Source organism: Lampetra planeri, chromosome 38 (genome assembly GCF_965212315.1).
Source record: "Lampetra planeri chromosome 38, kcLamPlan1.2.h2, whole genome shotgun sequence".
Taxonomy (NCBI): domain Eukaryota; kingdom Metazoa; phylum Chordata; class Hyperoartia; order Petromyzontiformes; family Petromyzontidae; genus Lampetra; species Lampetra planeri.
The window spans coordinates 7,838,166-7,856,555 of NC_136144.1; the positions used below are offsets into that span (position 1 = coordinate 7,838,166).

General features: G+C 44.6%; 1 protein-coding gene across 3 annotated transcripts in view; it reads right to left on the reverse strand.

The window, feature by feature from the left end:
• LOC144731267 (leucine-rich repeats and immunoglobulin-like domains protein 3) overlaps positions 1-18,390 on the reverse strand; it is a 74,203-nt gene that overhangs the window by 28,268 nt on the left and 27,545 nt on the right. For all 3 annotated transcript variants that reach the window (XM_078612311.1, XM_078612309.1, XM_078612308.1), the window contains 6 exons: positions 18,287-18,361; positions 10,175-10,312; positions 8,764-8,907; positions 2,648-2,791; positions 1,444-1,587; positions 915-1,058 (listed from right to left, as the gene is read on the reverse strand). In XM_078612311.1, the coding sequence (XP_078468437.1) occupies positions 915-1,058; positions 1,444-1,587; positions 2,648-2,791; positions 8,764-8,907; positions 10,175-10,312; positions 18,287-18,361 (789 nt within the window). The remainder of the gene's footprint in view (positions 1-914; positions 1,059-1,443; positions 1,588-2,647; positions 2,792-8,763; positions 8,908-10,174; positions 10,313-18,286; positions 18,362-18,390) is intronic.

Sequence of the window (18,390 nt, forward strand, 5' to 3'; positions counted from 1 at the left end):
GTGAGCGTTAAGGACGCCAAGAAATGCGTCAGCAAGGCCTGGCAAAAAGAGCTATAACACACTGAACCAATAACGCGAGCGGAACGTCACACTTAATCGCCTGCAGACCCTTTTGAGGTGGCAATCGGGGCTAAATTGGCTGCCTTGTAGTTTTGGACTTCACCGCGATGGGTCACAGTGGCACACGCATGGGGAAGAATTAGCCAGCCACTGAGAATACCGTTGAGGTCTCCGTTTGACTCATGTTTGCGTAGAACAGACGTGCGCGATAGTCGATTTTGTCACGCATATGAAATCCGTACGCGATGCATGCAAATCGTTTCGACTGCGTCACGTAACTTAACGTGAGAAGGTCGTGGAATCCATATACTGGTGATGGGTCAACTTAGGTCAGTAAAAGACGTACACTTTTGTGGCAAGTCTACGGTGGTTTGTTCTACAGAAAGACTGGCCTCCCATCACTGTTTCAGGTCCACAGGTAGAGTGGATCACTATCTCATGCTCTATGAAGCAGACACTTTCACGAGACTTTGATGCTTTTGACTCTGTTCCTGTCCATGGGCGGCCCTGGGGCCACTGCTCAGTGGAAATGCTCCAGTCCTTTGGTGGGGAGTAGAAGCACTATACAACAACCTCCGACAAAGTTGAACTCGTTTTATCCATTCCAGACCAAGACATGAACTTGCACGTTTCCGACTTAAGAGCCAAACACTACCCACAGGGCCACGTGGATTGGTTGGAGCTGCCAGACGAGTAAACTGTAACTGCCAAGGAGTTACAGAAGAAGTAACCAAGCTGTGTGCCCATTGACATACGGTGGCCACCTACCCACACGCCAAAAGGTATGTGAACGTCCTATTGAGCCCCTCGGTAAAGTAAAAGAAAAAAAAAGAGGCTCTCCACCCCTGACTCACAGCGTGAGGAGGCTGCGCAGCTCCTTGAAGGCGCCATCGGCGATGTTGCTCAGGTGGTTGTGAGCGAGCAGGAGCGAGCGCAGCATGCCCAGCCCCACGAAGGTGCCCTCCTCGATACGGCTCAGGTGGTTGTGTGACAGATCCCTTTGGACAAGAGGAACCAAGGGGCAAGAACGCACGCGACTCAACGCCGGGCACGTCCAAATACACGGATTGAAATTATTTAAATCGATTCCTGTGATCGTAATACACGCAGAGAGAGAGCGTGAGCAATTTGATGATTTGCGATTCGTGCGGATTGCACGTAAACGTTAAACTTCGGGCGGTGGAACGAGATGGATGAAACAAGACGACGACGACGAGCGAGATGGCACAAACGAAGCGTAGCTCTTCCATCGCATCGTGTCACCAAATCATGACAGAACCGTTGCACGGGAACCGATTCATATCGTCTCGTGTCAGAAGTGATGTGACAGTGAGTGGGGTGGTTAATGCCACGCTGTGCCGCCGCCACCACCGCCGCACTCACAGCTCGTCCAGCTTCTGGCAGAACTCCCAGGCGTCGAGGTCGATGCGCGAGACGTTGTTGTGGCTCATGTTGAGCTGCTGCAGGGAGGAGAGGCCATACAGCCAGCCCTTGGTCACGTTGGTCAGCGCGTTGAAGTCCAAGTGCCTGCGGAGGAAGAACGAGTCGCTGTTTATCACCACAACGTGGGCCTGATACCTATAGTATAGTGTATCGATGGAACCAGATATGTCCACCTATGTATGCTGAACTTCCACACTGCACGTAGCCAACCATGCTAATTGGAGGTGTGGGGGAAGGACAACAAACTAAACACAAAAAAGCAGTCCTAAAGAAATGTGTTTTCAATCTAGATTTGAAAAAACATAGCTCCAGTGGCTTCTTAATATCGGACGGAAGAGCGTTCCAGATGGCCGCGATGCAGTGACTGTCTTTATTCGATTGCTCGCCAAAAGCCGCTGCGAGCATTACCGGAGTTCGTGCGACCAAGACCACCACCACTCGCATTTATATCACGGGGCTCTCACATTGTGGAGATGAGTGGGGGGAGGGGGGTGTCTAGCCTGGCTGCAAAGCTAAAATCACGTGACTTTGACTTTCAATTATGTTTCTCATTCATAAACCCTCCAGGTGTGTGTCAAGACAGCCTTGCGATACGAATCCTGCAAGGAGTGGTGACGCAAGTGTTTGCACCGCACTATGAATCCGGCTGTCTGAGATTGATTGCCGGTCATGGCTAATATCAGTGGCGAGTGATAACGGACGCGTTTTGGCCTTGGTAAACATCAGCACGAGAGATATGAGGGTGGGTGGTGTAGGTGCTTGACTAGACCAACTCATCAATGCGATGTTTTTAGCCTTAATAGGTGCTCGCTAACAGCACTTTCCCCAACAGCCTACACAGGGTAAACAACTTTTGAATATGTTTCCATGTGCATCCATGGTATCTACAACACAACTGCTATTGCATTTCTACTCGAATTATACATCAACAGGAATTGACCAAACAACCCAGTGCATGATCCTAGTGAATACAAGAGTCCCGACACTTGGCAAGGCTTTCTTGGGTAAGACAAAGAATGTTCAAAAAAATCGAATTGACGTTATGACTACGGCCAGCATCAATTAGCCAAACATCTGCAGCGCCGAAGAGGAAAGGAGAGCAGAAGAAATATTGGTAAAACGAGCCCTTTTCGCAGACACTTACAAGATCTCCAGCTTCTCCAGCCGCCAGAAGGCACCGTCCATCAGACGCCCGATGTTGTTGCGCTGCAGACGGAGCGACTGCAGCGACTCGAGACCAAAGAAGCTCAGGCTCTCGATTCGCTTGATGCGGTTTCGCGTCAGCTCACTGCAAGGGTTGGGAAATTCGTGGAGACAATGGAGGTGCGGCGAAATGAGCACAGTGTGAACCAGACCGAAATCCGCATCGGAGATGCTACTGGCATGATTTTGCGTTTCTTAAACGGCTAACTACGTCACACCACAAATGCACACCCTCCTCGCGGCACATGTTCGCGAGACGTAAGAAACGTCGCCAGTCCGTCAGAGAGTCGGTCACGAATGGGCATCTGTGAAAAAGAGGTTCATTTCGATTTAAAGCTTCCGTGACTGCAGGGATTCATATTCGTGTTTTTTTAGGTAAAGTCACGTTTCGATTGCAACACAAGCAATCGAAACGTCGTGAGAATTTGATTGTTTTATTTTTATTATTTCCCTTCTACGTGACTTTACCGAAAGAACCAAAAATATGAAAGAGATTCATGCCTCATCGGATTCCTCCAGTCACGGCACTGCCTCAAAACAATTTGTTGTGCAGAGCAAAGCAAAGGGCTCATGATAAAAATTTGCAAAATAAATTTTGGCAAATTACTTTATTTGGCAATTCGTTAACAACATCCCTCCCTACAGCTAGACAAATGGCAACCTTCACACCCGTGCTGTGTTGTGCCGCACAGGGATATCTTCCATTAGGGGGTCCGCTAGGTGGAAAAATAAAAGACTAAAGTTGGGCATTGTAATGATTGAGGCGGGACGTGATGCAAGGCGCTTTGAGTTGCCGAGGGATTTAGGCAAGCGTCCTTATTCTGACGAGGAACTAAAGCACAATGAAGAGCAGTGTACCACCTATGACCTTTCACCATGACCAAAAGTCTTCACGTTTTAATCCTAAGGGGGTTTCTGAAATTCCTAAACTCTCTTCCCATTACTGATTTTTTTTTTGCCGAGTTGAGAATTGGGAATAGTTTTTCAAGTGAAGACAAATGCAGGAAGCATGTGGGGGACAAATTAAGTCTTGAGAGGGACAAAACCATGAAGTTTCAGGCATTCTCGAGTCTCCTTGCTGTACCCGACAGGGAACGTACCCCGAACAACAAGCTCTATGGTAAGGAAAGCGGTATGCTTTTGTTGTAAAATCGGCATTCAAATGTCAGGGCTTGTGATCATGTAAGTGGTTTTATGTCATCGCCATACAAAACATAATGCTTTAGTCTATCAGCTAAGGGGGCTTACAGACGATTGTTTTCCACTAGCATTGGTGGTTTAAACGATGCAACATATGGACTGGTGTCCACTTCTCCGAGTCTCATCAGCAGGCTGTGGCCTGCAAAAACAAATGCTTGATGTTACAGGAAAGAGCTCTCCACAAACACCATTGGATCCCAAGCAATGTTCAGCAGAGCCGCAATATTGTTACCAATAAGAATGGAAATTTTATATCCCTCATTTCTTCCATGATTAAATAATTGAAACAAATGATTGAATTAAACCATGTGATGATCCCCAGAACAGTCATCTCTCCCAACAGATAAGCTTAAAGCCTATAATGACAATGCCAGGGACCCTATCAAACCGACAAGACGTTGCCTTTGGGTTAAACGTGCACACACTCTGAGCAAACGTCTCCTTTAATTACAGGCATGCGTCTCGCGATTAATGAAAGTGTCCATGGGTATTTAGTCCAAGGCAAACAATCTGCGCGATTGATAGTTCGGTACAGACTGACGAGTACAGGAGAGAGCGCATGCAGTTTTTGCCACAGGACGTTTAACGCCCCCCGCGAAAAATACTTAGGGCAGCAGTCAAGAAATCCGAGACATGTGGTGTGTGTATTCTAAAACACTTCGGCATATCCCACAGCTGCGTGAACAATGAGAAACACGCCTCTGTGCGTAATGAAATAATTGAGGTGTTGGCAGACTAATGGCTCCTTTTTCTCGTTTCAATTAGTTTTTGTCATCAGCATTGTTCGTTGCCGTATCTATTTTTATGCGATTATCGGCGTTTTTCAGATAAACGCAGTTTTGCTGCCTCCTTTAAGAGGTTCCCTGCTTGTGTTTATTGTGAAACGTAGGGTGTCTTTTGTTGCTATCAACTAAATGAGATCGAGGATAGAAAGTTGTTGGAAATAATAAAACACTTTTCTTCGTAAACTTGCAATGAAGACAGCTCGCAAACGACATCAGAGCACGCAATTGATAACAACCAATTTAAAACACCAGAATATCGGCCGCCTTATCCTAGCTCTCGCGGAGGGCTTCTCGCCACCACTGATGTCCTCTTCTTCTCACCCCCCACCCCCCCGCAATGTGTGCAGATACTGCCGACTCAGTAGGTACTACTGACTATATTGTATGTAGAGTGTGTAGGGATATATGACTCTATAGTAGATACTATTGACTCAGTAGGTACTACTGACTATATTGTATGTAGGCTATGTAGGCATATATGCCTACAAATTAAATTTATTTTTTGGGGGGTCCACTATCTATAACTTTGTGATTAAGGCCTTCTGAAAGGCTCTTATATTTCCGTAGATGGACAAACGTAACGCCGGGCTTTTATAAAGGTAAGAGGATGGTTTAACATTGAAAATATTTCCTCTGCTCAAGGCCCTCATGTACAAGAGTGGAAAGCTCATTGATAAAATAGCAACAATTTCCCCAAACTGCTACAGACCCGTCACAGTAAGCAACTCAATGCTCAACTAAGCTTTGGGTCATGTTCATCTGTTGGCAGCCCTACGCCAGCGGTCAAAATTCCACATTCGCGTGGGAAGGAACTCGCTATTCCAGAAGGGCAACCATTATTCACTTCCCCAAAAAGTTGTTCAAATATTACTGACCACAGAGACATGATGGGATTTGAACCTGCAAGTTTCTGAATGAGAGTCAAAAATGTAACATTCATCAACATCACTTCCCACTCCCCTAAAGTAAAACATCAATAATAGGCAATGGCTCTTCTTCATAGCATAGAAATTAAATAGGGCCATTGGACAAAATGCCAACTTTTCCATTTGTTTTTGTGTGTTTTTTTTCCCTTTAAGGGGATCAGAAGTCAGGTGGCTCTTGCCACAGTGCCATCTGCCCGGTTTGGTCAAGATTAAAAAAATAAAATACGCACGTTGTTTTAAAAAGTTGAAATGCTACACAAGTGAGAATGGCTGTTTGAAGACAGGCAGTCGAGCGCCGAGAGAATGAGTGTAGCAGGGATGCTGCGGAAGCTCTCTAACGGGTTTAACACGGATCGGGGCGGAATTTCACGGTCCTGGCGTCACTGCCCATCCGAGGGCACACGTGCAAATCTCATCAGGAGGCCGCAGTAAGGATAATTCTGCTAAAACACCGAGCGAACCTTATTAGCCAAAAACAGCCCAAAGTAGCTGTTCGGTACCCACTCATGGATTACAATTAATTGCTACGCTTTTAATACATGCATGTAATCGTACGTGTAGGAGTTGGTTGTGACCCACAGTCTTCTATGCGGTTGGTTCACGTCAATCCTGCAGCCACTAGAGGTGCTGCATTCACAGCAACGCTCAAAAACATAACTAATCCTTGAATTAGATCGTGATGCTGAATCGCTATGATTCGCATAATTGCGTGTTGGGTGAATCGGTGCCCGTCCTTAAACTACCAACAGGAATACAACTCACGATGTGGACATTCAATTTGGTGGCACAATCAGACAGATAATCGGATGGTTGAGTATTTGAATGCCGGTCAAGGGTCGCCTCAGCCCATCATCCATACAGGGTCGATAAAATAAGTTCCACTCTGCTGTTAAAGCAACGTATTGTATGTGCTCTACATAATCTGTCCCTCGTTATGAGAATGGAGATGCGTGTGCCACCCCATGCTCATTTGAGCACGGAGAACCCCTCCCATTTGATATTTGTATTTCCCTTGGCACGCCGACACAACTTTCCAACTCTTATCAAGCGGACGAAGGAGTGCCAAGCCATGGAAATACTTATAGCATGGACACAAAGAGGCATTCCAAGACCTGGGAATGACTGCGCTAGTTTTTTTTACCGCAACCACTTGCAAAACAATAGGCCAAAAGAAAGAACGGCATTTCAGATTTGAAGACGAACAGACTTAATTATCAAACACAAACGAATAGTGGACGTATTATCGGATGACTTAGATGAGTGTTTTGCAAAAGGAAACAAAACATTGGCAGTAGGGTACAATTAAAACAAAACCCATCTCAAAACTCACCATGTGCGTCGTTTAGACTGACATCCGTACAAGAGGAAAATACATAGTTTTTATTCTGAAGGCCAATTTCCAACAAAATTTGCCTTTCACATGTTTCTGTTGTGAGGCAGTGTTAATGATGAACATGAAAAGATGTTAATATTCATTTTAAATGGTTGTTTATACCTATGAGAAATTCAACATACATATTATGGATACATAACAGATATGTTAAAATAAAATGCACCGGGACCTATTGTAATCGAGAAATTTTAGAATAACGAACATGCAAGCCGTCTAGTAAAAAATAAAGTAAAGAATCAGTCATAACTCGAATGCAATTGAGGTAAACGTTCCAATGGAAATAAATTCCGCTAAGATGCATCACTGTGCAATGAATACATCCGCCAGATGTTATAACAAGCTTTTCAATATTACACAAAATACATAAAAACACGCCAAAAGATTGATGTAAAATTGTTTCTCTTGTTCACAGGAAAAGGGGGTAATGGAGGTTTTGCTCAAATTTTTTGCTTTTACTGAAAGACAAGTTTTACTAGCCGACGGATTCCAAAATAAAAGCCCAACATACGGAGAAGACATTGCTTCACGTGTGCTGCGACATCTGCTAAGGCTATTCATATCGCGATTAACCGGCGGTCACGTGACCGTGTGGAGCTAGAGGTTAAAGGCTGGAGGTCACAGAGAGGCGGGGTGCATGCCTTGTGGGGGAGTTTCGCTTGAGCAGGATACAGGAACGGTCATTTGGGTGATTCTGACAGCGTGAAATTAATCAAATAAAACACCACGCTCGGCTACCTGTTGGCCGATGGCCACTTGACACGCTGATTTTAAATGTGGCGTAACTGCCACCGCACAAATCATACGTCCATATTCTATTTTAAAAGGAATTTTCACACGAACCCATGACTATGGACAGTAGCAGTATCGGGTGGCTTCACTGCTAGATTTCCTATTCTTCTCTTCCTCCTAGAATGTTTTCAAACTCATGAAGGATCTGCCTTCCTACCTCTCTTTATCCTGTTCCGGACCATCATCTCCGCATCCACTCCACAGTCCGTCACATCCTCGCTCACCACTTTGAGTTCCCTCTTTCTAAGCCCACCTCTCAGTCTACCCTCGGGTGCGTCCCTGTTCCCTGCTAAATACATTATTCTTGTCTCGCGTTGTATTCCCAGCCATCTGAGTAGACTTCGGGGCCCGACGGTGGCGAGATGTTAACTATCTCGCCTCGTATGCAGGAGGATGTGGGTTCGATCCCGACCTTGATGCCGGCATATTTGGAGTTTGCATGTTCTCCCCGTGGTCACATGGATGTTTCTCCGGGTCCTCCGGTCTTTCCCTCCACATTTGGCTGCTATAAATGGCCACGTGATAAGCAACTTTGTTGGGCTATTAGTTGTGGCCAGGTCGCTTCTGAAAAAGAGCTATATAGCTCAGTGGGCCTTATCTGGTAATATAAAAAGGTTTAGTTTAATTTTAGTTTCTTTTAGCTTGTCCGAGATAGAAGGGTCCCACCACTCCTGCCTTCTTCCTCTCCTCTAAATATTTGACGCTACCCTGTCTTGTGATCCGAGGTCCATCTCACCATCCTCATTTCTGTGGTGCACAACATCCACTCCTCCCTGGATTTTAGAGTCTAACATTTAGACCCAATGTACAGCAATACCAGTTCCATTACCATTTTATGTCCAGTATGGGTGGGTCAGCAAGTAATATGTACATCGCAGCGTTAACTCGCCTGGCCTGCACTACTGCACTGGGAACTCACACAATACATCCTTGGACACACAGTGTACAGATATTGAGGACTCACAGGTGCTGCAGGTGCGGTAGCTTGAACAGCTTGGGGGCCAGGGACGTTATCCGGTTCTTGTTCAACTTGAGACTCAACAGAGATTGTGAGAGGTTGTCCAGGCAGCCCAACTCCAACAGAGAAATCTTGTTGCCATTCAAGTTTCTGTGGGAATGATGAAACGGAGGTCAGCGATCCTTAAAAGTTGTATTCGTTTAAGTTATTACAGTGCGAAACACGGAAACAGGAAAATGCGGATTCAGGTACAAGCTCAGGTTAATGACACGATTCCCATTGTCAAAAAACGAATTTTTGTTTTTTGGCAGGAATTGTCGCTAAGAATGGATGACAGCCGATGGTCCAGAATAGCAATGGTGAGATAGAGGCAACCAATCAATGGATTTTATGAAAGAGGGCAGCCAACCGCGGAGACGGATTGAATAAATCCGTTCAAGTGCAGGCGCTAGGCGGATTATTTTATTTGAAGATCATGAGAAGTGGTGGTGGCTTTGGGTGGCCATCATCCAGCAGTGAATTGATAATAGGTGGTGACTAAACGAAAACAAACTAAAAATCTACAACCCCATTTAAACCCAGCATATGTAAAGGTGACGTTCCATTATTCTCAACTGCCCTGTACAACTATTCACCTGGCTGTTAAGATGTCCAGCGTAGTGCACCCACATCTTTTTAATAATAAGATATCTGAATCCATTGTCATCTGGTCTTAATTAGTCTTTCATTGAGTACCAAACAAAGATCCCCTGTATAGCCTTAACACTGTTGGGGCATGGTGCTGTTAGCGAGCACCTATGAAGGCCGATACGGCGCACCAGTGGGTGGAGGTCAGCACTATGCCTGGCCGCCTTTGTCTGCCTAGTGGCAATGTTTACACACCGCACCAGAACAGAGCTCGCACACGCACATGTACATTAATTTTATTTATGACCAGCTGAGAGCCCATTGAGACAAACATCTCTTTTTTGCAAAGCAGACCAGGGATGGGGAAAAAAAATATTGAAAGAAAAGTTAAGAGACATTAACAACAAAATCATACAAAGACGAGATAAACTATAGCATGGTCAGTGGTGACCGAGCTGAGATCATTCGCACCCTGCGTTTGAGAACTCATTGAACAAAGATGGTCACCGCATTGCACGATTTCAAATGCGCTTCTGAGGCCGTGTGGAACGCTCTTACTTTCGGCATTAGGAAGCCACTGAAGCTATGCACTTTTAAATCTAGATTGAAAAGGCATTTCTTTAAGAACTGCGTTTTGTTGCGTTTAGTTTCTTGTCCTTCCCCCGCACCTCCGATTAGCACGGATGGCTACGTACGGTGTGAAAGACATTCAACGTCATACGTACGTACCTCAAACGTGTGGCTAATATTTACAGGGTGCTGATGACAACAGTGGGGTTTATATACTTACAGGTGCTTCAGGCGCATGCCCTCTGGAAAGGAGCCAGCCTTTAACTCCGTGATGTGGTTGTTGCTTAGCTCCAAAGACTCAAGCGACGAATACTTGTGGAAGTCCTTTGCCGCAATGGCTCGGATCCGGTTGTGCTGCCTGCATGCAAGCAGGCAAGCGATAAGCACACAAGGGCACCGTCAGCCTATACAGGACCACTTTCAAACAATCGCAGCAGCTCGCACAGGGGGAAGCCAAGGCACTTTGAAAATCATTTGCGTATTTACCGTGGGCATGCGAAGGCGCGACAGTTGAAATGGTCACGTTGACGAGAGATGTGTTGAATTGTGTGTGTAAGCATCGACTAATCGACGATTGATGCAAATTTACATATTAAGGGAGTGAATGACACTTTACAAAAGAGACAAAAAAAAAACAACATTAAATGTAAACGAGACGGTGAAACTACGTAAAAAATATAATCGAGAGTTGCATCAACTCAGAAACATGAAGAGTGAAAATGTTTAAGAATCATGCGGCGGGGGTGCTGAATAGTTACGAGCCTACTCATGCAGATTTTACATTCTTCCACTGGAAACAAAACTTCCATCATCCTGTATGACCTCAACGACAAGGAGTTATCTAGAAAAAGGAGGCTTACATACGTGGCTGAAACATTTTACGTGGGCCGGAGCAGGCCCAAATGATTTTGGCCAAGTTGTGTGTGCACGTGCGAGCGAGCGCGTGCCACACATCCACACTGCGCCCCAAGACGTACAATCAAAACAAATAAGACGTAAACCCAAAAGCAAACACCTCTTTAGTTATATTCTTTGGGTCTTTCGGTAAAGTAACGGAGATAGGTTCAAAGAAAATAACAAAAAACGACGACGTTTCGATCGCAACACAAGCTGTCGTCATCGCGAAAAGGGGGTTAGCTTCTAAAGGCAAATTGTTTATAAAGGTTTAAAATGGGCATAGCCCAAATGTCAGCTGCATGGGTGGGGCAGCTAGAGTTAATGTAAGTGATGGGCAGCGACCACGATTGGCGGTGGGTTTCCACCAATTAAAGGGCTGCCAGGTAAAAATTAGCATGTTCATGTAAGATCGGTGAGCGGCCTCCACGGCGAGTACGCCGAGGTGGCTATGTTAATGTGAGAGATTAGCACGTTAATGTGAGAGATTAGCATGTTAATGTAAGATCGCAGAGCCGCCGCCACGTCGAGGTACGGCGCATCAAGGTGGCTGTGTTGGTGTGAGAAATTTTACCTGTTAATGTAAAATCGGAGAGCCGAAAATAACGACTAACATCGGAAGGTGGCAGGATGGGAACATCACAGCCAGTTATGACTTACACAGGTTGATAACGTCCTTTTAATGATTGCTAAATGTGTACCCATCTTCTCGGTTGAAATTGTGTCTGTGTCTGTATATATGGATGGCTTCATGAACAAATCTTTGTTGATAGCCAGTGGGTTTGCAAAGTACCTTCGTCTTCGAGAAATCAATCTCGTGTGAGCCCACCGCATTAAAACAATGATCAGCCACGGCCGAGGAATTGGTCCGACCGTGTTTCAGATCGGCCTTGTGTTCACAAACACGGTCCGAGACATGTCGCTTAGTTTCCCCAATGTAACTACTGCCACAGACACAGCTAAGTTTGTAGACGCCGGGGTATTGCATGTCAGGGATCACATCCTTCACAGATGGGATCAGATCACAAATTTTAAGTACTGTGATGAATCGGACCTGGATCTTGTGTTTTTTATAAGATGTGTGCCCTCTCACTGTTCCAAATGATTCTGAAGCTTTGTTACCATACACTCTGGACTCAGAAGCAATTTCCCCTGCGCCCCGCCTCGTATTTTAAAGCAAAAGTTGGGGACGTATAATACAATCCGGTAGTCGGTTGACTATGACCTCATAACGTTTTATTTATTTTTGTATTGCCACATGGCCCAAGATTTGGGTCTTACAATCCGGAGAATAAGGTATGTGTCGATTAAGGCAAGACCAGGATTGTCATCATGGACGAAGCCAACGATGCCATCACACCTCTGCAATGCCTTCTTATATTCACCACATCCCACAGCTGCCACACATTACGTGGCCAACTCCAAGAGATGCCCAAACAGTATGCCGCCATTTAGCCGCAGGTCTTCCCATTGGTCGCCGGACTAATGGGGATCACGCCAAGGCCTGTCTCATTAACATTAAATAGGACCCGAGCAGAGCTCTGCATAATGAAACTCTAGAAGCCTGCCTTATTTCAGGCAGGTAGCGGATCCTTTGCACTGGCATTCGTTTGCAGAATGCGCACATCAAATGCTTTGGCCTCCAGCCATACTAAGTCAGTGCGGACCATCTGCAATGCATACCAGTCTCTGTCGTCCAAATGGGGATATAAGGCACACGAGAGGATAGAATGCTTGCATGCATGCGCGCAGACTGCACAGCAAGAATGCAAATGCTGATGCACACGAGCGGATGCACACGCAAAGCATCAAGACAAAGATGTCCCATATAGGCTTAACCGACTGTTGGGGCAAGTGCTGTTAGCGAGCACCAATGAAGGCCGGCACGAGCGGTGGTAAACACAAAGCCCAGCCGCCTTTGCCTCCTCAGTGGCGATATTTTTACACACCGCACCAGGTACTCATTCGAGGCCAAGTCGACCTAGGGGAGGCCCAGGACCAGTTGGCTGGGTTCGTAGCGCAGCACGCAAACCGCTACACTACCGCACACGCGGACACACACGCACCTAGACAAACACAAAGACACTTGCACAAACCGACCACATCTCCCCTGGCTTGCTCGCTCTCGCGCTCTCTCTCAAAGCGGCTTTGTGAAATCTGCTCCAACTGCAGGCACAGTGACAGTATTGATGTGGGTGATGTTTACTCAGGTGGGAATTAGGGCCCCTCTCTTGGGGTAAATACATTAGCCCTGGCCTGTATTAAACCCAGTGGTATATGGAAATTCACTGCGTTCTCATCCTTGCCACCATCGTCGTCATCTGCTTCTTGCAATATAGCTCTATAAAGTAAACAATTGCCATGTAAGGTTATTTTCATCCGCTTTGTATTTCTGCATGAGTGCCTTGATTCCTTTGTTCCATCTATTCTTGGGTTATCCCTTTGTGCTTGCACCATGTCTAGCTGCCCATGTTAGCATTAATCGAGAGCCACTGGTTGCCATTAATTTAAATGATGCATCATGCCAAATAACTCGTGGTGTTCTTGTCAGAGAAAACACAAATTTTTAAAGGCATTCATTTTCTGTATCCCTCTATTTGTCGATCATCATAAGTGTAAAAAAAACAATTAATCATCTATTAATTTGCAATGCAGTCTCTGGGAAAATAAAGTTAAACATATCAAAAGGAAGCCACCCACTTTAATTGAGCACATCAAATTTGATAAATTCCGGGGTCAAAATAATTCACTTTCTACTTGTGAGTGCAAATAAAAGTGTGTGTGTGTGTGTGCATTGAAAATCTAGGTTTTTTAAGTTACCTAATAGTGTTGCTCTTGCTAAGGAAGAGGGCAGCACAGCGGCTGCTCCGGCGCCATGACGGGCAGCGATAAAAGTCGCCCGTCATGGTCATAGGCTGGCCAGCCACAGGCGCTGTGATTGGAGCAGACGTTTGCCGTCGTAGGTGCGCGCGACCATTCGCAATTTCAACAAGGGGGAAGTAAAATGTACGATTATTAATTAGTAAAATTTAGTCAAAACCACGAATAGGACCACCATGGCCGGGACCTGGACCGATTTAAAAAAAATGAAATCTTGAATTGGCACGCGATGCGAGTCTGCGCTGAAAATTTAAGCTTGCTAGGCTTCGTAGATCCGAAGATATTCAGCGTCAAAGATTCCAAAGAATATAGACAGACAACACGGCAAGTTCAATAAAAGTGTGTAAAAATAAACTGCTTGATAGGCGAGCTCTCTTACCTGGTAGGAAATAATATGTATCTGTATTAACAATAAAGCGAACTTCAGAGCAGTAGTCTTTTCCTATTTAAAACAATCAACCGCATATGTTCCATGGGAGTGATTGTAACCAGCTGTCACACCACCACACTGTAAATATTTTCACACTTAAGCCGTCCCGGGAACACACACACACAACCGTACATAATTTAACAAGATCCAAATGTTGCTGTTTGTTCAAATTTCTTGTTTATTTTTGATGTTTTTTTTGTCTTGTTGTGCAACTCACAAACGTGTTTCCATCTTTTAACAAAACAATTGCTCGGCACCTGCAACTTTGTCACTCTACTAAATACTTTATTGAATGCCATTAGGTGAGAAAACTCCACCGAGTCCCGTGGCATTTGGGCTACGTGCTTTTAGATTTACAGACTCCTGTTGGTTTTTTTACGGTGCAAAGTGCATTCAAATGCCACGACTGGCACACACAACAGCACTGCGAGTTCTTTGGCCTATGCGAGAATACAGTTTGGACCTTGGGCTCAGCATCCGTTGTGCTGGAGAACAAAACACATGCTCTGATTCAATGGTATAAGATGCTGAACTGAGAAAAGTTAATCTTAAAAAAAAACACGATTGAACCATCAGTTTTCTATTGCCCGAATGCAGCAATGCCGACAATCGGGCAGTAGAAAACTGATACACTGGTGTCAGAACAGAGGGTTTTGTTGTCATTGGAAAACCTAACACTCAACCATTCATACAATGCAACAGTCTGCAAGAGTTCAACGCCCCTTATCAGTGACCATGTTATTTATCAATGTTATTCTCTTTGGAAATACTCAACCACAGTTTTTATGTTCTGCTTCAGCATTAAGGTGAACTGCTTTTGGTATTTAATGAAAGGCTTAATTCCAAATCAGGTGCGAGGCCATCAAGACAATTTTTTTTTAAGATCTGGGGGTAGTGCAGTTCGAATGCCAAGGATCGGGTGTAACATGGCACAGGACAATACAATATAACAAATGGAATACTACACATGTACAAATAAGGTTATGGCCTGCGACGGAACTGCAATGTCAGAATTTAGGAAAAGGAATGCTCGTTTCTTTCAGTGTTAATTGTCAGGTCCACATGTTTGACAATCGGGGACAATTAATGAGGGTTAAGGGAAGCTCTCAAAGGCCAGTTACCGCACGTCAAACTTCAAAACACACGCAGCTGCTTCATCGCGGAGGCCCATACTCCTTGCCGACACTGATTAATCTGTAGCAGATGCAATGCTGCGAGTGCTGAAACTGAAATAAATTTTGCACGCTCTGCCAAACACTGTAAATTCATTTTTCAAGATTCTGAAACACCTTGGTTAAAACATTCTTGCCGTGTTTGAAAACTCAAATTTCTCGGCACACAAGCTGCCCAAAACTTGGCACAGTTGCGCTGTGTGTGACCATCCACTTTTGGAATTCACTTGAATTAGTTGAAATCTACAGAAGGGATATCCATTTACAAAAATGTGTTGACTTTGGAACATCTAGAACTAGGCAACAAGCAGTGGCTATTTCATCAACGTTGGCAACATTTACTTATTCTCAAAAAAGAGTGGGGTCTCTTAGCTGAAAAAAGTATTTTTAATTTGTGGGAATTAATCTAGACATCAGCTGCAAAAATCCACCCTTAACTGCCACCCAGATGTCCTACTTTTACTGCCAACTTGCACTCCATGTAAATCTTTATAATCCCAATAAACTATTCACCGTGCAGCAATGTAGGATATTCAGACGTACCTCGTAAAATGCTTGCTAAGAACACAGCGGTTCGTCCCCCTTTTAAAGTTCCAAGAACAAACTCTTTGCAAAGGTATGTAGTGGCTATAGGCCTGGTAAATAACCAAATGTAGACAATGATTCCACTGGACTGTTATCGGACACCCTGCAGCCCCTGCTCAGGCCAAACTGCATGAAGGCCCTCCCCCCTTTCCTAGGCTGTAAACCATACATCCACCGGGTCCTATTAAACAATGTTTACAGCTTCCAATGTTATCCTAAGTTAGCAAATACGAGAACATACTGTTCCCCAGAAGCCCTTTCATGTTTCTGATTTGCAGGAACACTTAATAAAAAGGTTTATGTATGCTTTTTCACACTCAAACACAAACACCGTTCTTCACCGATCGTGTCAAGTCAAATTAATCTCAGAGTGTCTCTCCGCTCATATCATGAATGCGCATCCATTAAGTAGTAAGGTTTACGTGACAAACCTTACCGGTTAGCTGTGTCGGGTGGTGGCGGGTTAACGACACATTTACACATACACGATCTCACCCAAAAATCTTTATAAATGAATAAAATTGGCCACGCAAGTCTACGTGTCAAACTGCTATAACTTTGATCGACACCAGACAAACGATAGTCTGGGTTGTCCCCCAGCGGCAATTTGAGCTCCCCCCACACGAGCCAGCTCCAAGCACAGCACCAGAGTTCTTCTGAACCTAAAACTGTATATACCCCCTCCCCACCAACATGGCTTAATACAGGGGCACCATAGTGGCGAGATCTTAACTACCTCGCCTGGTATGGTGGAGGTGGTGGATTTGATCCGACCCGGATGCCTGTATATTGGGAGTTGCTATTTCTCCTTCCCCGTGATCGCATGGATTTTTTCTCCGGGTCCTCCTGTTTTTCTCTCAACATTTAGAAACATGCATTTAGAGTATTTGGCTGCTATACATTTCCACTTGATAAGCCACTTCGTTGAGTTATCATTTGTGGCCAGGTCGCTTCTAAAAGAGAGCTACATAGCTCAATGGGCCTTACCTGGTAAAATAAAATAAATGTTTTCATTGCTAATGTGTCTGACGAAACTCAAACGATCCCCCGACAAGACTCCTTAGCAAGACAGCCGAGCAAGTAAAAAAACCCCGGCATAGATAATGCTTGTTAATGTGGAGTTGTAGCTTCCGTTAATTATACGTGTGTTCGGCACGCTGACATGTTTTGCGGAGTGAAAGGGGGTGGGGGACTCAATTTGAAATTCATTCAGGCAGCCCATTTTTACAGCACGGGAGGATCATATCTATTTCATCCGCTGACATTACATAACCACAGGCCTGCCGACTCCAAATCTCTAAATTACAGGCTTGCATGGATATCCAATAAACAGACGTAAAGATCATTGCAAACCTGTTTCACCACAAAGACACGTCCTGGAAATTGCACAGAGAACTAAAATAAACTATTAAGGTACTCGATGTGCAGGTGGAAGGTTTTTTTTTTGCCAGTCTTATCCTCTCGAAACCGGTATTAGTTACATGAATTCATTCCACACGAGTGTTGTTGCATAAGGTTCGGAGTAGCAAAAGTGTTTGTTTGTATCTACTTACATTGGTTCACGGGTTATATGATGTATATTTTCTAATGAGAACATTTCAGAAAGTGTTTAATTAGTTCCATAGTTGTACAATTTTGCTGGACCGCAATTAATATGTTCATGGAGGCTGTTTGTCTCGAACTGCAGGCATTGAACAAGATCAAAGTCAACACCTCTAGAGTCTTGCTTGCTTAAATGTCGGTGAAATTATGGTTGCTTACTTTATTTCATGGTGGTGTATGTTTATTTAATTTACAGACATTTTAATATTCAGTTTTGCAATCACCTAGCCAAGTGAATTACTGCACAGATTCACTGAAGTAGCAACACTTCAATGCCACGTGTATGTGTGATGCACAAGACGAGCAATTTAGACGCAACAATGTTAAACGAGAAGCACGCAATAATAATAACAATAGGGGTTTTCCCCTTTTTTCTGGCAACAAAACTCTAACCTTTTTACAAGGATTCATGTCTGCATTAACCACAATATGTGCAGTCAAAATGGAAACAAAAAACACACTATGATAATATATGCATTGTCCTTGCAACTGATTGGTCCACACCAAGGCACGGCTTTCTTTTGAGCCTCGACTCAATTGGTGCTCGACCAGAGGACGCCAAAAGGCAGACCAATCAGTTTCAAGGACAATGCATATATTATCATAATATGTCTTTTGTTTGCATTTCGACTGCAAGTATTGTGGTTAATGCAGACATGAATCCTCGTAAAAAGGTTTCAGTTTTGTTGCCAGAAAAAAGAGGAAAACCCCTATTATTATATTTTGGTACTGGCAAAGGAGGTCTAATGATGGAGAAGCATTCACTTACAGCGAGAGCGTGGTGATGCTGCCTGTTGCACTTCCGAGGTCGGGAACTTCCAAGAGGTGGTTGTGATTCAACTTCCTGCAATGGACAATTTCAACAACGCACAT